This window comes from Dromaius novaehollandiae, chromosome 17 (assembly GCF_036370855.1).
Source record: "Dromaius novaehollandiae isolate bDroNov1 chromosome 17, bDroNov1.hap1, whole genome shotgun sequence".
In the NCBI taxonomy this organism is placed as follows: domain Eukaryota; kingdom Metazoa; phylum Chordata; class Aves; order Casuariiformes; family Dromaiidae; genus Dromaius; species Dromaius novaehollandiae.
Window position 1 is genome coordinate 14,175,657 of NC_088114.1, and position 21,560 is coordinate 14,197,216.

At 50.0% G+C, this 21,560-nt stretch overlaps 1 protein-coding gene across 3 annotated transcripts in view; it reads right to left on the minus strand.

The window, feature by feature from the left end:
* RBM19 (RNA binding motif protein 19) overlaps window positions 1-21,560 on the minus strand; it is a 91,655-nt gene that overhangs the window by 32,841 nt on the left and 37,254 nt on the right. For all 3 annotated transcript variants that reach the window (XM_026119205.2, XM_026119204.2, XM_064522312.1), the window contains exon 22: window positions 3,892-3,997. In XM_026119205.2, coding sequence (XP_025974990.2) covers window positions 3,892-3,997 — 106 coding nt within the window. The remainder of the gene's footprint in view (window positions 1-3,891; window positions 3,998-21,560) is intronic.

The following is a 21,560-nucleotide window of genomic DNA, read 5'->3' on the forward strand; positions in this document are numbered from 1 at the left end:
GATTTCCAAAGGGGAGCCCCACATCTCTGTCCTAGCTTTGGAAAAATCTCTGTGCACGCTCCCACAGAAGCCACAACTGCCCAGGAAAAAAGACAAACATGGAAGGCCACAGGCTTCAAATGCCCAACAAAGGCACCGTAACCATCCTATTACAAAAACATCATGTTTTGTAAGACATTTATATGCTATTTCCAAATTACCACTCTGAGCAAAAACATCATTGATAGTCCACAGCTATTCAGCTCAGAGGTCTCTCGGCCTGCTCCCCTTCTCTCTCATTTCACTTAGCAATAAACTCTAAGCCAATTATGCCTGTGTTTACAATATTCAGAATCCTATTCATCAATCCACAGCGCATCCTTTTCCAGACAGCCAATGGAGAGTACTTGATGTGCCACTTGTGAGACAATTAAATCCCTCAAAAAGACGATGGCAAAAAAAAAGAAAAAGAAAAACAGAAGGAAGAAAGCTGCTTTGCTGCAGGGAAGAAAAACCCAGCAAATGATCTTTCACAGGGTGACTCACTCGCTGCATGCTTGCCTCCTGCGGGCAGCGCATCCGCTCCTTTGCAAACTGCTTCCCGGTCTGGGGAATGAAGGCCTTGGAAGGGGTGGTCAGGGCAGAATGCATGGGAAGAGCTCCGAGGAAAAGAGCGCCAGCAGAGGCAACGTCAACACTTAGAGGATGGGGCTTGCTGGCTCCATACCACCAGCATGCTGCACAGAGCCGTTAAAGGCCATCCTGCAGCACTGCAAAACTTTCCAGCATTAACCAGGCTGCTCTGACATTTGTCTCTCCATCTCTTGCTGTGATGAGGATGTTTAAACCTCTCGTACCCTGAGTGCTGGAGCTGGGGAGGCCCACTCTCTAGCAGAAAAGGTGCACTTACTTGCAGTTCCCTGAACAAGGGCCCTACCAGAACCTCTCTCTCCTGTCTGGCTGCCCATTTTCACCAAATACAGAAGAACCTCCCATCTTTGAGATCTCTGTTTGTCCAGTGCAGCCGAAATTAGCCAACAGGTTCATAAGTGACTGAAGAGGGACAGGAGACAGGCATTGAGAATATTGTACAATACCACAACAAGCATACATATACAACATATAACAAACAATAAAGAACAAATTAGACTCCCATATAAACCTTTCTGTTAAATATTTACAAGCTTCCTCAGGAAAAGATTCAGTTTCCAAGAAAAACACCAAGAACAAAGCCTGAAAGAACAACTCTGGCATGAACCAGAAGTTAGAGTAAATTTGACCAGAGGCTCAATTTTAGCAAAGAGCCACATGCAAAACGTGCAAAGCAGGGGAAGGGAACCACATTCAAGAGGATTCACTCCACCGTACACTGCCGAACGAGCCAGCCCAGGTGGGGAGGACGAATATTAAGCTGAAGGAAGTTTGAATTACGATCAATACAGGACTAACAAAGAAACTCTATGCACTGTGTTATATGGGAGGTCAGACTGGAACAGATGATCTAATAGTCCCTTGTGATCTCCAATCAATGAATCCTGTCTAAAAACATAAACACAGGCTACGCTTATTCCCTCCTCCTCTCTCCTTCCCCTCCGCTCAGCGTCTTGAAAATTTGGAGTCTCTGTAAGTCAGCAGAGCTATTTGGTTCCTTTACGTCAGCGATATCATCCCTTGGCTCGTACCTACAACTGTTCCACTTCCAGATACGGAGCAAATCCCAGGAGTCAGTGGCAGGGCTGAAACCAGCACTGCTCCAGCTGTGGGAATACTCCGGCAATGGGAAACAGCTGCTCAAGGCCCTCTTCTGCCAAGTGCATGAGACCGACTATGCCCGGTTCATCCTTCTGGCAAAGGGTAAAAGCAGAATACAGACAGGCTACAATCTCCTTATCTCTTCTGGAAATATAGCACTTAACCATGTAAGAAAACTGAGAAAGGGTGGGACATTTTGAACTGCAGTCTATCATGGCTTAAAACACTATGAAATATTTTCCAACATAAAGTGCATGTGGATTGCAAAAATATCACGATACTGCAACAATAAGGTTTTGACCTTTTCTTGGTTAAAGCAAAATGTACTTTTGACCAGCAGGTTTCAGGAGTCCCTTGGCTCAGCTCTTGGTGCTCAGAAGGGAGTTTCCCTTGGCACAGCTGCCTGCTGTGGACATTTTCCATATCGCCTTTAAACAGCCATTCTGAGAAAGCATCCTTGTCCAAAGTAGCACAGCAGTTCCTTCGATTCTGTCAAGGCATTTATCCCCTCTCTTCGGTCCAAGAAAATGACTGCATTACAGAACCTGATCTTTGTTCCTGTGTTTAGGAACCGGGCTTTTCTGCCACCCACCCACATATGCTTCCAATTACCCCAGCCTGTGACTCCATCACAGGGTGCTGAGATAGCATCACCAAGTGACAGTAGCACTTTGGGGACTCACTAGGTAGTCAACATGCAAAAAGTCACATACCTCTTATTCTGTATTTAGATGTAGCCCTATTCCTTCTTTAACATGGCTGTGGAATACCCTGGTGCTTTAACAAGGCAAATCGGACACAGTCCTTCCCTCTGCTTCCCCATCCTTCACCAATTCACAGCTACTGCTCTTCTGTTATGCTCAACATTTGAAAAAACTCCAGAGGGAAACGTTGTTCCCAGAGGGGTCTCCGAGCACAAGGAGGAACAGATGAACACTGGCCTCGTACAGCTGAAAAATCAGGAAATGGCCACTCAGTGTCCCAAACTGTCCCCAGACCAAGTCAGTGGTGGAGGTGGGACATGTACTCAGGGTTCCTGATTTGTCGCATTGGGCCAAAAGCATTTCCTTCCTGCTTGTCACCTTGCTTCTGACAAACCTGAAAAACAATTCCCTGTTCTTCTACTTCAGGAGGTTTTTCAGCCGTTATATTAGTCACACTAAACAACTTTTGCCCGCTGTGGCCCAGTTTGCAGTTTCTGCTGAGTACTGCCCTATCCACCCGCTGGAAACGCTGCCCATCTTTTTAATGAATTTCCCCTGCCTCCCAGAAGAAACCCTGTGCCGGTAAAAAAAAGCCTCACCAAGGCCTCACCCAAACCCTCCAGGACTAAATCCTCCTTTATAGCAATATTGAAGGCTGGGTGTTTGGAAATACTGGTTCTACCCTGCTCTTTCACTGTGTACTCTTTGCCTAGGACACGACTGCTCTTTCTAAAGCAACATTGTTCAGGTCTCCAGGATGTTTTTCTGCAAGGTATTCAGAAAGCACTTTAAAAGGAGCGGTTTTTTCCCTTTGAGTCAGCTACCTCCGATTTACCCAGTGTCAGTGGGACCAAGAGCATTCATCTAGTGGTCCCTGAAGCCCAGATATCCCAGAGCCAGCTGTCCCCAACGGCCTCGAGGGACAGCTCCTCGAGTGACAAAAGTTCGTGTGTGGGTACAGGTGTGCAGGTGTGTGGAGATCCAACTGGTTTGATAGCTAGATGGTTAGTATCATTTCTGTGAGCTCTTTCTCCCAAAGACAGCAGCTTGCAGCCCTCAAAGCAAGGCACAGCAAGGAACCTGGCTGCCCAAACAGCTTTTCCCCCTCTTTTTTCACAGTTACAGATGAAAAGCAGGTTGACCAGACAGAACTAGAGAACGATCCTAAGTTTTAGTTTTACCTCAGGTGGCAATTTGCCAATACCCCAACCTTCACTGGCCGAATCTCCCGTGGGCTGCAAATCCAAATGTAGACAAGGAGAGAAATAGCCTTCAGCAGTTGCCTACAGGGGGGTTTTAGCCTCACTAGATCTTTGATGAGGACTAAAAAGACTGCCCACATCTAGGCTAATCCCTCAATGCGACAGAGCCTCCCATCTCACTTCCTCACCTCCTAGTCTGAGACCAGCCTGGAAAGGAGCCGGGGGGAAGACAACTCAGCAGATTTAAGTCTCACCTTGGCATCCTGCTTGGTGAGGAAATCCACAAAGCCAAAGCCGCGGTGAGATCCCGTTCCTGCCATCTTCTTGGGTAGCCGGACAGTCTTCAGCTCTCCAAAGGCGCTGTGAATCAAAGAGAGAGCAAAAAGCAAAGGCATCTTGAGATCAAAGAAAGGACCAGCTTTTTATCACAAACCACAGCGCTATCCATTATGGATACATGTCTCTGGCTTCTTGGCATAGAGAACTGTGGCCGCTCTGCTTTCCTGTGAGCCGCGTGTCCAAAGCAGACAAAAACTCAGCTTGGATTTCAAGGGCCATCCTTTCTGGTTACAAACCTCAACACAGCAGAAACCTTCTCCATTTTAACTGTTGTAATTCCCCTCTCCTAAGAAACCTGCAGAAACCTAGGACCCAACCTGCAGGCCCATACCCCGTTCTGGCTGGGCAAAAAGCATCTCCTGTAGCACGACGTTAACGCTAGGCAGGGGTGCTCCTGACGGTAATTAAAAGCGACTTGTCTTCACCTTTGAAGATCCATGCCGCAGTGCACCGGGCATTGATGCGAGCCAGCGCCTGAATATCGCTCTGCGAGCAGGCTCTTTCCCCAGCAGCTCCCTCGGTCCCCGGGGGCCTGGTCTACGTGCCGTGTTCACAAAGGTATGATCGCCCTGCTCTGCTGATGCTGGCTATGATTTTTCAGGCTGGGTTTCCTCACTTTTCCCCTTTCCTTTGGTAACTGCATTTCTCACTCTGTAGCCAGGAAGCTAGCCTCTGTCACTTGCTAGAATAAAACTGCTTGTATTTAAGTTTGCTGAGCGTATAAAGGGGAACAGCTGAATCTGTCAGACCCCAGACCCGCGCTTGCTCCGGAGGAAACAACCTCCAGATCCAACAACGTTTCAGACAATTTTTTGATTGCCAACAACACAGAAAGGCAGGAACAGGGAAATGAAGGGGGTTCTCATTTAGCCGAAGGGCGTGCATTAGGGCTGGCAGCGTCAGGTGCTGGACACGGCGCAGTGAAAAGGCAGGCTATGCCTTTGGGACGCCTCGTCACAACGTGCATGTCCTCTCAGAACGAACTTGTCACTTGAACACTAAAGCACGTGGCCAGCCCATCAAGCTGGACCTCGTCCATAAAACTTGAAAACAGAGCCTGAGGGAGAGCTCAGCTTGCGAGAGGGCTCACAACTCATACGGCCCAGCCCACCCCTCCGCAAGCCCTCTCAGATACAACCCCTTGGAGAAATTCCCAGACAAAGGAGAGGTTTTCTCTGCATCCAAGCTCTAGCTTCCTTTTCTCCTCCCCTCCCCTTATGGCCATCTATCAAACACATATGCACAAACTGCAGGCAATAAATATTTAATGTAGACCGGGTCTGAGTAGATGTGTTATTTTATTTGAAAATCTGCACACACACGCACATACACAAAAGCAGCCTGGGATGCAGCAGTGCCAAGGAGCACCCGGGAATAAACACAGTAAAGGCCATAAATGCTCTCGTGAAATGATATAAGCTAAATCCTGGGAGTTAACCTGGTGCACTGGCAGCATGACCAGGCATTCATCTACCCAATTTTCTTAGGCAACGTGGTGTGTAAATGTACCATTATGAAGCCTCAAAATGAATCCGCACGTCTCCTCCTCGGAGCCTTCCTCCCTCTCCTTCCCTCCCTCCTGCCCCCTTCAAGATGACGCTATGCAAACAAACAAACAAAATCAAATGGTGGAGCCGGAGCAGCCTTGGGAAGCAGGGATGCTTGGCTGCGGGAGCGGCAGGAACGCTGCATGGCTTCCCGCAGCTGAAGGATCCTCCTGCAAGGTGGCTGCAGATGACAGCGGACACGGTAGCTCTGCAAAGGGCTTTGTCATTTGCTGCAGCTTTGTAGCATCTTGGATGAGCTAACTGAGTTAAAGGGACAGATAATGAGAGTTCTTGTCCCAAAGAGACTAATACCTAACTAGAAAAGACGGACAGTGGGTGGCATCGGCAGGGAAGGCCTTGCTCTGACCTGTCACACCACGGAAAACACGAACTGTGCCATGGCCGTTGCCTGACGAGGAACAGAATATCGACCAAGGCACTTGCAGCACCGCAGGGGATTTATGAGAAAACACCTGGCTCTGGTAGGCACTACAACGTCATCTCCCTTTAACATGACACCAAGACCCAGTTCACACAGTGGGCAAATAGAGGCACAAATGGGACGACTCTACAAAGACACCTCAGCGACACTGAGCAGTTCGGCAGCCACAGATGGTTGGGGCACCAGAGGGGAAATCGCGGCCACGCACATGAGCGGGGGCAGAGATGGGAGAAGAACGTCAGCCACAGCCACGAGATTGCTCTTTCCCCAGAGCAGCCCGAGAGTTAGGTGGCTGCTGGATATGTGCCACGTCACCTCACACTGTCCCCAATGGACAGACACGTTCACCCAACACCCTGCCTGACCAACACCCTCCCATGGCTCTGATAAATCACCACAATGTCTGTTAACCCCTGTGGATCTTCTATGATGGCTTTTATAAAGCTCTTTAAAAAAAAAAAAATCCTGATTTGCTCAAAAGGCATGAGAGCAATCAGAAGCAGGCTGTAGCCCTCCTCAGGGAGGGACAGATTTCATTCCCTTCTGGGTGCCTCGGGCATCACAGGGGAGCTCCATGCCACACACTGCTTACATCTACATTATAAGGTGGAGACAGGCTCAGGACTGAAGCTTGGTCTGACCTGCTGCCACACTGCGACCACCAGCCAAGGGCTGCAGTGCATCTAGCCCTGCCATTCCCTGTTCCCGTGGCTGGAAGAACGAGGACCAAAGACACGGCAGGGCACCACACACCTTGGGGGCCACTCTGAGAACCCACTGCCACTCCGCGCTGGAGACATGCCCAAGCAAAGACAGTGCAGAGAGCATGGCAGCCCTGATCCGGACCCAAACCAGACCAGAAGTGGCCAAGAGGCATCATGTGTTTGAAGGCACACGTTGCGGGATGAAGGGTGGGGGACAGGCATGAGCCCAAGAACAGCGGTACCCACCAAGAGCTCCCGGAGAGACGCAACCATCAGAGGAAACCGCAGCGCAACTTTCAACAGGGAGCAGGCAGAGAGGGAGGGCAGGGAAAACAGAGGGGCACAACAGCCACTGCTCAGAGACAGAGCTGACCCCACGGGGGCTGAGGAGTAAAACACCCTCCCTCCCACTGTGGCGCTAATTAGAAACCACAACACAGCAATTACCATCCAAGGAGCTGTGAATGAAGTGGAGAGAGTGGGCCTTTAATGTTCTCCTCTCCAGCACAAGGCAGAGACTCACACTTCTTTTTTCCAATTATTTCCTCCAGATTTGGGAGGAGGGGGGCCGAGGTAGAGGGAACCCAATTACCTCCTGCAGCGCAGGTTTGTCGTGCGCAGGGAAGCCAGGCGCCACCACATTCGCTCCCATGCTGGCTGCATCGATGCCACGGGCGCAGCCGTCGAGCTCCGGGATGGCCGCGCACCGGGTGATGCCACAGCTGCCAAAGGCAAAACGCACGGGATGTGGGGACAGGGGAAGGGGAAGGGATGCGGTCTAGCACCCAGGCAAAATCCAAGCAAGACAATAGGAGGGAGGAAAGCAGTTTTTACACAGGCCAATATGTGAACAGCTAGACTGCAGCTCGTCTATAAGTTCCAGTTGAGCTGCTTTAAAACATGTGCTTCCCTAGAGCCGGGGATGGCTGGGGGGGTGGGTGGGCTCCCAGCAACTGGGAGCTGTTATATCTGCCACCTCCTTCCCCTTGCAGCACAGGCAGCTCTGATGTATGCAAATCCTCTGGCGTGCCAGCACAAGTGTGAAAACGCAGCGCCCACCCCAGGAGTGGGGCTTTCCTCTCGGAGACTGATGTCTCTCTCCTCTCTCGGTGGCAAATTGGATGGAGATCAGAAAGCGCTGGCATCACACCCCGCTGTCGGAGCGGCTCACGCAGAGCACAGTGCCGTGCCACGCTGGCTCCCCTCCCTCTGCGCGGTGGCTTGCAAGGAAATCTGTGGCATTAGCACGGGAGCGTGAATACCCAGTGGCCACAGACCCTTTCTGAACCGGGATACTCGCAACCAGGACCTGAGCTCCAAGGTCTTGGTGCTAAGGAGAAACCGAGTTCCAAGGACATAAGAGTGTCCTGGCTGAGGTTTTGCTGTCGGTCTGGAGCAGAAAGTTGAAGTCAGCGACTCCAGTGTCATTGGCCTGGTGCGCAGTGAAACTCCAGCGCTACGATGAAGATGTCTGCGTCTGTTTGCACGCCTGGATGGAGACAGATGGGCGTAAGCGTCACTGGCACGCTGCGCTTGCTGGATACGAGGCAGAGCCCTTCCAGGGCGAAAGGAGTGCAGCCACGTCAACACGGCGCCGTGCCCAACGTGCAGCTAACATGGTTACACAGCTTCCAGACCCAAACTGGCATCGATCCAGACAGCTCAGCCCAGGCACAGCAGCTTGGATTTGTACCCACCTGCATCAACACATTCTCCAAGTGCTCCACGGTCCTCTGTGCATCAGGGCCAGGGCTTAGCTACAGCCCAAGTGCTGAAGGACTTGGAGGTCACAGGAGCAAAGTCTTTTCCTTCTTGAGATACCAACTTGCTTGCAGTTAGCCCAGCTTAACTTTGCATAAGATTGCAACCTCCCTTCGGGTGAATCCTGCCCCTGCCAGACCCACATACCCAGCCCGGGGCTGGATTGCTGGCAGAACACTCCCGCAGCTCTTAGTGGCACATTGCACCGGGCTGCTCTGTGAATTCATCTGTAACCAGCGCTCTCTCACTCGCTCCTGGAGCCAAGGTGTGCGGCAAAAACAAATGCACAATGTTTTATGTAAATGACTTCCACACGGAGCTGCTCATGATTAGCACAGGCAGTTCAGAAGGCAAAAGCAAACAGCAAGAACTTTGCCGCGGAGGCAGCGGGTTTGCAAACCACCCAGCAACCTGCAGTGCGCTCAGCTGGTTCACCACCTCTCTGCTCCTGCCTGCGTGTTCTGGAAAAATGGTGTCTGAATGGCAGTTCTCTGCAATCACAGCGATTTCACTCCTCAGCTTCAACGAAAGCTGCTACCCCGGGAGAGAGAATTAGCTCACTGGAAGTGCAGTGAAATGGAAGCCAGCAAAAGCGGGGTTAGGGTGGAAAGCAGAGCCCAGGTAGAAGCATGGGAGGAGTTTGGAGGATTCAGTTTTCCCAGCCTTAGGCTGCCTATATTCCCTGCGCACCGCAGGCAGCTTGCCAGCCAGGCTGGCAAAATCCAGGCTCAAGCCTGAACTTGCTGTCCCAGGCTTGGCATGTTTTCACCCCACTGGCTGATAGGGATGACAGCCCTGACCAAATACTGGAGCAAAGTATTTCCTAAACCAGAACCTTTTTTTCATGCTGATCCACCTTTACAAAGGGAAAGGGGAAACCAGTGAAGACTTGTATTGGCCCTGGCTGAGCAACTATCAACGGGGATATATATCAACACAGTCACAACCCTTCCTCGACAAGTTACTGATCCCAGAACTCAACAGAAACACAGATGTTCCAGCCGGCTCTGGAGGATCGGCCCGGAGAAGCCAGGAGGGACTGCGAGAGCCTAAGAGTTACCCTCCTCACCACCGGCACTCATCGCTGCCACGGGGGCTGGAGCACTGCCCACATGCCATTCCTGCGTATTGACAATCTCCCTGCTGCTTTGTCAACTCTTCCTGTGGTTCTGCAGATATCCTCTCACTTCACTGGCTAAGCAGAGGGAGGAGAAGTAGATTTCTCCTCCATGCTGCAAGACATAACCTGAGAGCTGGCTGCAGGTCAGAGGAACATCACTCCTTGGGATTGTAATTATATCCTTCCGGCACGGGCCAGCTGGGAGGCAAGTCCTTTGCCTGCTAATTATAGGACATTATATTGCTGTTAAACAGAGCACAGTCTAGCTTGGTAGACAACACACTGCTCATTTGGCTTTGCCTAACTGTTTACTAGAAGCTGTTTGTGCCTCCTCACTCGACATGACGAAGAACCTGAAGGAAGCAGAAGCATGGAGAAGTACAGGAATGCGAGTTTTGTCTAGAAACCCCCTTCCTCCGCCAGCGCCACTCCCTCAGCTTCCTCCACCGTTCTGCTAACAGCACCACCAAAACTCCTCCGGGTTCCCACCTCGGTACTGCCAGGCACACAACTGCCAGCACCGCCGTCTGCCACTGACTCCATCAGCTCTTTTTTAAAGAACTCTTCTTTTCCCATCATGTTTTATCTGCATTTCTGCCCCTTGCCTCCAAGCCTCCTCCTACCCTCGCCGACCCTCCTGACGCCCAGATCTGGTCTCCCACCGCACTGCCTCTGCAGCCCCAGTCAGAAGCAACCACCTACTTAATCATGTTTTACCACTCCGCAGTTTCTTACATGACAGACACCTATAGATCAGGCTGAACACTAACCCAGCTGGAAAGTCTCTTCTATCTACCGAACACAGGAATCTAGTACTGCTACGAAACAGGGACAAACCCTTCTAGACCTACCTGTACCGCTTTTCACTCCAAACTCCTGAAGATCCAAAGTCGCAGACGCCCACAAGGAAACCAGCCAAACACTTGCTGAGCAAAAGACCTCAGTCAGATATCTTCTGACCATCACTGCTCTACCTGTTCTTAACCCTCTTCCATACCATTCTCTGTCTGAAATAGGAGTATTTAAACTGCAAGCTTTGTGACAGGCCTTTTCTCCTCTTAGCCAAGTGCCTATAGTGTCTTTGGTACTACAGCAGTATCACCGAAGACTGTATCAGACGCTTGTGCAGTTCAGACCATTATGATGATAAAATGCTGAAACTGAATCATTATTTTCAAGTTGCAAACACAAAGTTGCCTTCACTCTGCTTAATCTTGATATGTCCTTAGCTACAAACTGATCAAAGACTCTGGCTGCAAAGCTCCATAGGGAGGAACACAACTGACATCTCCAAACCATGCAAATGGTTGAAAAGACCAAGTGTTGTCCACTCCCAGAACAGAAGACCTTTGTGCTAGGTCTTTGTGCAAAACAAACAAACAGAGTCCTTATGTGGCTCCAAATATACACAGATGTCCCACTTCATGGAACAGTCCTAAACCTTCCCTGGTTTATCTCCCTTTGAGAAAAAAAACAACAACAATCACATTGAATCCTAGTCATGAAAACCTCTAGCACATAGCTCTCCAACCTTCTCAGGGGTTGCTCTTGCTGCCACCATCTTCTCTCCCTGCTCCTTTCCTGCTGATTTATAAAGGCTGCCCTACCATCCCCAGAGCCCCGTCGCTGCCTAGACCTTCCCTTTGTGACTGATGGCAGCTCTAGGAGGGAGCTCAAGCAAGAAAGCCAGGCAGACTGGGATGTGGGCTCTGCTCTGTGCTCCGTCACTTGAAAGCCCACCATCTAACCGTTCACCAGCAGCAGTGCTGGACGGGGAGCACAGCGTCCAAAAGAGACAAGTCCTTCCCTGCCGTTCCCACGCTGCACACCTTCTCCAGCAGCAGGCCTGAGCCGCGTTTCAACCCAGCACAATTTATTCAATTGCTTTGCAATGGTAGTCTTAATTTTTTTTTTCTATCGCCCCCAAATAGGACCTTCCCTCCCCCAACAAATTACTTCTCTGACAGTCTCTGCTTCTGCACCGATTTGCTGATTATAGGGGGAAAAAAAAAATAATGGCCCTTTTTTCTTTCTTCCTCCTTTAGGAATGCAGGACCCTGCCAAATGGTTTTGCCCCTGGGCTGAGTCATGGTCAGTTCCACCCCCTGCATGAGAGAGTTAATGAAATACCCAGCGGAAGGTCCCTCCCCGCCTCCCGCTCCAGGACTTCAGCTGACTCCAGGACGGCTAATCCCATTACAAGAAAATAACGTGGATAATTCAAGCTAATGAAATCGTTACAAGAATGTGGACAGCCAGGGGTGGACATTCAGAGCCAATTTAACACTCCTTGGTGTTGTTATCCCCAGCACAGGAAACATCTGAAAGGAGGAAGGGAAAGGAGAGAGAGAGAGAAAAAAAAAAAGCCTTCCTCTCTTGTTAGCTTAAATCCTGTTAGAGAGTTCAGGAATTAATCGGCCACCTATCTCCCCTATTACCATTATCATCATCATCATCATCAATAATGTCTCCTCGCTAACCTCTGAAAATTACCAAATGAATGCGCAGGTGGGCACTGAAGGAGTAAAGCCTCCCGACACGCCAAAGCAAGTGCATTACTGCTGCTGCTTCCACCTCCGGCAGAGAAACGGGGAAAGATGAGGGCTGGAGGGACTTCGCAGCTGCCCAGGCGCCCTGGCTGTTCCCCAGCACACGGGCTGCACAGCTGAAGCAATCCTGAAAAGCAGGTCCTTGCCTGCCCTGTCCCCACCTCGAGCCAACCTAAAATCCTGGTCCTTCAGTTCCTGCAGGAGCTCCTCACCTACTGCTCTGTCTGCACTGGACAGTCCTGCTGGAGACGCGCTGGACAATCAAACCACCTCCTGGCCCTCAAAGCCCCTATGAAAACCAAGCGGTACAAAGGCATGTGCACTCCTTGCTCTTTACTACACAGACTTTCAGTCTTTCAGGCTTCCTCTCCCCTCTGCCCACAACCCTCGTCTTTGTTTGGAGGCCTCTTGATCCAGCACTGCAGCAAAACTGGGTTTTGCCTTAGTAAATACCCGATCTTCACTTCCAGCGCTGGCTGAGAACGCTGCTGGGAGAACGGCAACTTTCCACTCCAGACAGAGCTGCCTGTCAAAGTGACACAAGCCCCTTACTGAGACCAGCCTTGTGGGCGAGATGTGGACGCTAAGGAAACAGGTCCCACTTTTCACAGGAACTTCTGTAGTAGGATGTAGCAAGCCTGAGATCAGATTCGCCTGCTGCTGCCTGCTGTGGTCACATGTGTCAAGTAAAGCACAACACAGCCAGCGCGGATGGGACATGCCCAAGGTCAGCCACTGGCTCTGCACAAAGCAGCAACAGCAGTTCACCAGGATTCACCCTTTTAGCACTAAGCATATCCTGGTGCAAGCTGCTGCTTGGGTTGTGCTCATGGATGCGGTGGGGCACCTTTCCTATGTCACGCAAATGAAGCGGCACTATCTACCTGGGTTAGGAGTTTCATCAGCTCTCACCGTGACAAGATTTCAGAGTTATTCGAGCCCATATCCTCACCTCACATGATATCATGGAAGTTCAAAACGCCTCCAGGATTTTCATCTGCATACAAGTATTTCGCACCTGCCCCTTTGCTATGCTACTGGGTAACAGCAGAGCCAGCTGCCTTCCCATGATGGCACGATCTTGCCCTACATTGTACATACCTTTGTATTGCCCCAAAAGCACAGGTAACTCATTCCCTGGAAGCTTGTAAAAACTGCTTGACAGGCCAGTAACAGCACAGTGAAGCAAGGGGGGAATGCGTCACGGGTCTCAAAGAAACACCACGTTTCCCGAGGACACAGATTTCTCTCTAAAACAGGGCTTTAAATACGGAGCACCATTTAACTCAGACCTATGCAAAGAGACCACAAAAATCAGGAATGGTTGTTTCAAGCCACAAGGTTCTCTGGGATCGGTGCCAACGTCAGCGGTGACAGCCAGGCAGGACCAAACACCAAGAGACACTGCAGCCCTTGAGCGACTGCAGAGGCTCCCGGGGAGCTGACTGCCTTGCAGTGACGCTGGGGAGTGAAACGAGGACTCCCGGGCTCCATTTCAGGCTCAGCTTCCCATGTGCTGGTGACCTTGCAAAAGCCACATCTTTCCCATTTTTCAAGCTCGCTGCCTGCAAAGCTGCAGCTGCTGCTTACCAACGTCATGCAGTCATGCAAGGCTTCAATCAACCTGTGAAGGCAGCAGAGGGATTTGGGATTAAAAAACAAGGTGCAACATGAATGTGAGCGTCTTCAGTGCAAGAGACAAAATAACAGACCCACTGCAAAAGCAGCAGAAAAAGTGGAAGTTGTCTAAGAGGGTGATTTGGCTCTGCAAGAAAGAGAAGCCACCCAGGGAGTCTGGCACGGCGTGGAAGGGGCTGGCTGAAGGAGCCTCTGCAACCGAAGAGCAGCTTGGGATGACCCCGTGGCGTGAGCACGGCCGTGCTTTGCGGGGAGGTCGGCCAGTGGGATCTCTCCCCTCTCCTTAGACGAGGAAATGAAGGCCAGAGAAAGGTATGAGAGAAAAACACACTGCGCTGTGGGACCTGTAGAAGAGGACATCTGGTTTCCAGCAGGCCCATTCCTCTCCTCCTGCTCCTACATGGAGATTCTGTGATGGTTTGTACAGGGGAATTTTTCACCTTTCTGTCACTGTGGCACAAACAGCATCTTTCCCCTTTTCTCAGGCTCTATTTCCAAATTAACACCAGCCAGATTTCCACCTTCCCCCCACCCAAATTTGGCTGAAAGCGACCAATGATTTCCAAAAGCAGCATCGCCGGCGGCAGGGGAGGGAAGGAACGCAAGGAGCCCTCCGGGACGTGCCCAGAACGAATGGCACCGTTCGACTTCTCCGGGTGCTCTCTCGCGAACATGTCTAATTACATCCAGACGGCGCTTTCGGCACACCTGCCACAGCAACTGTTTATCTTGCCGAGGACTTAAAGAGCATCATTTGCAAAGTTTGCTAGGAAGGAAAAGCCAATTAGCATGTCGCCGGCGAGGCACAAAGGACCCTCTCACTTTATCTCTGCCGTGGCTCCCTCTCCACGGCTCGGCAGAGGACCCTTTCATGCTAATTCCCCCTCTCCCTCCCTTCTGCAAACACCCACTCCCTCGCTTTGGCTCCTCCGGTCGGAAACATGCTTCTGCAGTTTCTCCAAGAGAAAAAAAAAACAGACCCAAAGCAAACCTGTGAGATAGCAGAGGGAGGGGGCAGTGGTTGGAAGGCAGCCAGAGCTGCCGAAACCCAAGACTGCTTTCACACAGTCTCTTCCCACCTGCTTCCCAAACACCCTGGGAAGGAGTAAACAGCGCTCCGAAGGGCTCCCCGGACCAGGGAGATGTCGAGAGGCAGCAGGGCAGAGCGGTGCTTGAAGCAGAGCCCAAGACACAGCAATGAGGGTGATTCTTTGTGCTATGCGTAGTGGAGGGGCTTACAAATTTTTAAAATTTGTGTGAATTTGGGGAAGAGGCAGGCGGCACTAGCCAGTCAGACCTGCCTTCAGGTGGCAAAATAAAATGACACTTTGCCAACAAATACATGCAAAAAATCAACCCGACAGAATGACAGTGGCCGGGGTGATGTGTGGTGGAAGAGGAGTCTGCAGCGCCACGCTCCTGCCTCTCCATCCCTGTCCCAGTGCCACACTTCCAAATTCCCCTCTTCAGCCCTGTGGTGGCTCAGCACATCTGCCTCTGCTCAGCCTTGCTGGTCACGTCTCCCTCATCCCACGCTTGCTTCGCTGCCTCGCAGCACCCAGAGCCTGCCGCCCGGGAACGCTCCCCTCTCCCATTCGACACTTCCAGCCAAACCCATCCTTCTTCCTTCATCCCCATCCCCACCGTCCCGCTGGTTCAGGATACCACTGTCGCAGGTTTTGCCAGGACTCTCCTCTCTCCCCCTCTTCCGGCTGCAAGTCTTTGGATCTCATCCCTGTTTTCTGGATGTCACTTCAAATCCTCTTCCTCTTAGTGCTCCTGCTAATGAGTTGATGTCTCCTGCCTTCCCTCTCCTTGTCAGCTCCCCGCTCTCTTCTCGCTTGGGACCACCAGTTGACTCATTTGTTTTCGTTGTTGATTTAAGTTTCATCGCTGTGCCTTTCTGATATGCCTTCCCACGCTCTCCGGATTAAAGGCAGCTCTAAGCTCCACGTAACACAGTGCCCGAGCACGGCACGCTGGTCACGGCTCCAGGACACACAGGGAGCTCGCAAGATCAGCATGGCAACAGCCCGGGGCCTGCTTGGTCTCAGCCTCTGGAAAAGCTGGTCCATCCTTTAGATTGCCCTTGTTTTCCAATCTCTGAGCCCCTTTTGGGTGGGGTGGTGAAAACTAAGCACAGTTTAGCTCCTTCTGCATTACTCCTGAATTTTGGCCCAGATCTTCAAAAGATGTTTAGAAACCCAACACTGTGAATGTTCCCAATGCCGCAGACTATACGGACATAGATGTGCTGCTTCCAGGGCGTTACGAATTTACCCGCTCATGCTAAAGAGGCGTTAAGTCCCATTTTTCCGGAGAAGGCTCATTCGGCAGCAGCTTCCCTTGGAGCTCGTGGTAAAGCAGGATCAGAACTGCGACTGCCTTGGCCCCAGACCAACATGTAACCACAGGACTTTCCCCCTCCCCAAGAGACAGGACAGGAATTCAGTGCCCATTTCTCACTGCTTAAACCGCTTGTTAAAAATGCAGCAAAACATTTTACCCCTTCTCGATTTATTTTCCTTAACAGTTGCTTATAAGGGACCTTATCAAAAGCTTTCTGAAATTCCAAGTAAATTAGTCATTAGGCAGGTTTTCAGAACAGTAATTAGGCCACTCCATGCCCCTGATGTATTATTTACCTGAGAAGATATACATAATTAGGGCTCTTCTTTGTAACTGGTATTACACGCACTAAATTCTACTCCAGTCTATCGTGTAATTATGCAATTAGGCTGCATGCTAAACAGAAAGAAACCAATTCTGAAAACCAAGCAAAAAGAAAAAAAAAAAGTAATTATTATTTTTAAATCCTTCATCACCAGCATAGTGGCAGGTTTGAAAATTTTAATATCCCTCCACTTAACTCATCTTTAAACAGGTGCTAGAATCAGGTTTGGTTTCCTAATTTGGTTTTGTTTAATCCTACTTTGTACGGTTTAACGTTGTGCAAAAGATTCAATTCCTTAAAGAGATTTGCTTTAAGGCTGGGGTTAGAGGGGGTATTTCCCTTCCTTGGTCCGCACAGCTTTTGCGGTGCTCGTGGAAGGACCCACAGCCTCCCTTTGCCTCCCTGCGTCCCCCCCCCCCCAAATAACGATTATTTTTCAACAGCTTCCCGGCCGCAGACAGGTACAGTTGCTATGGTACAACTGTCACAGTAATTTAGCCCTACCGAGCTGGCTCCCACAGAATAATTTAACTGGGCAACGTGGCAAAAAGGAAGGTGGGGAGCGCTGGGTGGCGGAGCTCCAGCGATGAGACTTCTGCTGCAGGAGAATGCAACTCCCAGGCTGCAGCCTCCGGAAGAGACGTGCACAAAACCGTCTAGCTAGCCCTGTTGTTCCGTCTCGACAAACCTGTACGCAGCCTTTGTGCACCTTTCTAGGAGAGGATTGGACTCAGCAATCTCCGATTTGTTCCTGTTTTCCTTCTGGTTATACTTAAAAGCGCGATCTCTTCTGCAGTCCCTTCCTTCTGAGCTCCTCGCCTTGATATCCGAACGCATCCCACAGCGTGCTGCACAACCAGATTAACATCTGTCCCATCTTTGTTTCCTCATCCCTGCTGCTAGGGCAGCATGTGCCATGGGGTGAAACATACGGCGGGGAGGTTTTTTCAATCTACCTATTGTTATACATCTATTTTAGAGTTGCAAGATCAAAGAAAAGCGCTCGGGACTTACTGAGCATGCTTACAACTCCCTGAGAAGATACCTGCTTATTATCTGCATTTATTTTCATGTTTAAAGACTCCCGTGATTCATTATTTAGTGTGACAAGATTTTTGTTCTGAAACTTTACATCTTCGGGCTCAAAATTTCTAAGCCACCTCAGGCAGTTCCCAAGGCACAGATCCTGAGGAAGGACACAGAGAAAGGTGCGCTGGTCCAGCGAACTTCATAAGCTTTAGGAGGCCACTGGTTTAAACACTACTGTTGGACTTAAATTGAACTCTGCAAGAAAGTTGAGGGTTCACAGCTGTCTAATGGTCCAAAAATATGTGAGCTGGTGACTTAGAAGACTTAAAAATAGCAGGTATCGCACATCTATGTCAGAAGAAGTCATTCAAACCCAGCAGAGAGGTTGAAAATCCCACCGTAATTTTATCTAGATTTTTTTGCTGCTTTTCTCCACTACTGCCATCTTACAAAATGGCGAACTCACTCAGTCTCCAAGCCTTGTCCCTGTAAGACCATTCCTCTGCCGCTGCACTTCAATCACTGCACAGGCTCTGCTATCTGTGCTCAGGCTAATGCTTGTTCCAAAAGATGCCACCAAGGGTCCCCATCTAGTAGAGCCACTAACGCACACCTATCCTAGCAGTAAGAATTCTCCAGGAAGACCGTATATCACACAATTATTCTGTACATACACAACTTATAACCAAAGGGCTGGGACTAGTGCTGATTATGAGGAAAAGAGTTAATCCACCACTGTTTTGTTTGTGGTAACTGTTTTTCAAAGCCTAGGCTCAGCCCTCTTGGCTACTCTCAAATTCTGTGATTTCACCTAACTGGCCATTTTTTCTTTGAGGTTACAGTAAATTTTTCTTTCTAGGTGATGGAAAAGACATTCAGGCCTAGCAGAAACCAATACAGAAGAGGTTTCCATTGCAAGAGAAGACCGTCTCTACCAGGACAACCAATAGAGGACTTCTCTTGAGCCCTCATATCACACCAACCTCTAAGCACTATTGCAGGACCAAACACCTATCAGGCAAACTACAGCTTCTGATCTGCAGCTCCCACAGTCATTCTCACCGAGATGTACAAGAGAACAGTCATGACCCTTATACCCCAAACCCCGTGAAATCTCCACCAGGCAAATCCTTGCATGGACTTCAGTGAGAGCCTCCACACTTGCAAAGCGTTTCTCAGAGCTTGTGGTCCTAAGCCATAATTCTCCCTGTATGCAGCACCTTGCAGGACCAGGGCTTAGGAGTTACCAAGTCACCACAGTAATCACCAGCAGGTCAGGATTTCAAAGGAACCCATGGCTTGAACAGCACTGAGATTTGGGGATTTATCTCTCCTGGGCTCTTTTGAAAATCCTGATCAGAGTGCAGCTATGGTCAAAAATAAGTTATGCTAAAAATAGTATTCACAGGAGAGCCCAGTACAAATTGACTTTCCCCTATGATTCTTATGAGTCAGCTAGTTGCAAAGACAGAAGAGAAAATTCATATAACTAGCAAAGCAGTAAACACAGAATGGAGACCCAGTCATGCCTCATGGGCCCTCAAAGGGGTACCTTGGGTATACTTCTGAAAAGGCAGCTTTGCAGTTAAAATGCAAGGCTGAAATGACTGTACCAGCAGTCAAAAAGGAAAAAAAAAAATCAGATTCAACTGTAGAACCTCCTGCGCAGAGCTGAAGGAGAATAAATATAGAAGCAATGAGATATTTATAGGCAGACAGCTATTTTAACATAGCTCTGCTTTAAAGAGAATCCTTATTTAAGTCTTGTTTCAGTAAAGCTGCAGAGTGACTTAGAAAAATAACCAGATTAATTATTTTCATCGGGAGAACAGAGGAACACGTAGGGAAGATCAAATGCATGCAAATGCATTAAGAACGTGGATGCTCAAGTGAAGTGCTTCTGTTCTAGTTACTCAAATACAATAAGAATCGTGAGATCTCCCTAGCACAGGGTTGTCTCTAAAGAGCCTACCCTAACCGCATCATAAGTCTTCGACAGCTCAGAACAAGACAAAGCATTAAAAATAGGCACACATCTAATCATTGACGAGGTAGGGCTCAGCGCTTTCCCCTCCCTGCAGCTGGCGGGCTGAAGCTTCCCATGTGGTGGCACTTCAACTGTCCAGTGCTGTCTGCTCCAGAGAAACAACCAACAGCAAAAATTATAAATAAAAAATACAAAAATATAAAATATATAAAAATATTTTTCATTGCTGGACACAACTGAGAAGCACTCTGTTACCTGTGTAGGAATATTTCTAAAGGCACATCACCTCTGCCTCAACGGCAACATCTGGTTCCAGGAAAGACTGCCCAACTCATTAAACACAGGTCTTCAGGGCAAAGACTCCACACGCACATGACTTGCACCCGCCCAGCAGAATCCCGACTTTGGCTGGAACAACAACTCAATCCAACTGAACAAGCAAGAGCGCGTGTCTCCACGCACAGTTACGCTGGTGGACTCCATTCTCTTCAACACAGAGAAGAAGATCCTGCTGGGATGGATGGACAGGACGAGCTTCCGAGTTACCCAAGCTACACAAGCTTCCACCGCCAGCAGGGCTGCCTGCTCACACTGCTAACGCACTGCAGCAGGGAAGCAAAAACAGCAGCAGAAGTCCCAGGACAGCTCTCCAGGGCCCGGAGGCAGGAACCACCAAGGCAGCGACGTACCTCTCTGCTGCTGGTATGTGGCAAGAGGCAGTGCATGGCGAACGCCGCCAACCTAACCTCGCTAATTTAAGAAATGGACTTTGATATGGGTAAGCATGTGCTTCGCTGTTTCCCCATCCCCCCCCAGCCCGGCCCCTCCCAACTCGAAGCCTCTTAAATAAAATAAATTAAACCACCCAACAAAAACACACAGCCTGAGCCTTTTACAGCTCTGGCCTCCGGCGGGAGCCAGAAAAATGCAAATGAGGCCAGAGCTCGGGTGAACGGTTCAGAGGCAGCTCCAAATGCTGAACTGCGGATCGGTGTGTTTGGGTTCAAGCCCTCTTCATCCTCCCCTTTCTGCTGCTGGTCCCTCCCAAAAACCCCCAGACCTGCAGGAATGCTTGGCACAACGCCATGGGCGTTCGCCCTCGATTGCAGCAAGAGCAGACGCTTGCACCTTGCTGACAGATGCCATCAAAGCAGCTTCACGATCACGGGCTTGACGTGAACATGAACGTGAGGTACAAAGAAGGGGCTATCGGAGAGGAGAGGAACCACGTTCTTCTCAGCCTGCCGGCCACGCACGCGCCAGCTAACCTGCAAGAGCTGCAACGCACACACAGACGCCGAGAGGGAAAACCAAGGACAATGACACACTTAAAAATAACCCACCATGCCTGACCGGGGTTAAAGAAACATGCCCAGAAAGGAATGGAGGAGTTCCTCGCCCGGACAGTGCACTCGAACAGCTCCCGCCTTTGTTTGCTGGCTGCTCGGGCAGGCCCCGGCCCCACGGCACGTTGCGAGCGTGACGGAGCTCGATCCGCCTCAGCAAAACGCAGCCACTTCTAGCACAGGCTGAGAGGGATCATGCTGTACCTAGAGCATGTTCCTATCGATGCTATTTTAAGGCAGGGAGGGGAATGACTTGCCGCATTGGCAACACGGCAGATTTTACCCCCACCTTGCAGGGAGTTAAAGGCAGAACAGGGAGCTCATTTCTCGGTCTGGGGAACGTGCTGCGAGGCTCCCAGGTCAGAGTTTTCCACTGAAGATCCTAACTTCCAGTGGCAAAACAAACAGGCCTTGCTGTCTGAGCTGGTACACAAGCTGCCGTCACATGCTGGAGCTGAGGACTCGGACAGGATGAGAACAGGCAATGACTCCCCAAGAAGAGATGTTCAGTTTGAATAGATGCACTTGCTAAGTTACAAGCTTTCCTTAGACTCTCCCAACAATATTAAGCCACAGGGCTCAGAAGAACCACCACAATTTGGTCGTCTCTCAACAACTGCTACACTTGGGGGTTGGAGAGGAACAAAACCCACAAATATCCCAGAAGCAACATCTCTCCTGCTTATTTCTGCTCGAAACCTGTGTTCCAGTGTCAGGTGTAAACTGGGACATGCACAAAGTGTCTATACCTTCAGTTGATGATGTCCTCAAAGCATGCTAGATGCTA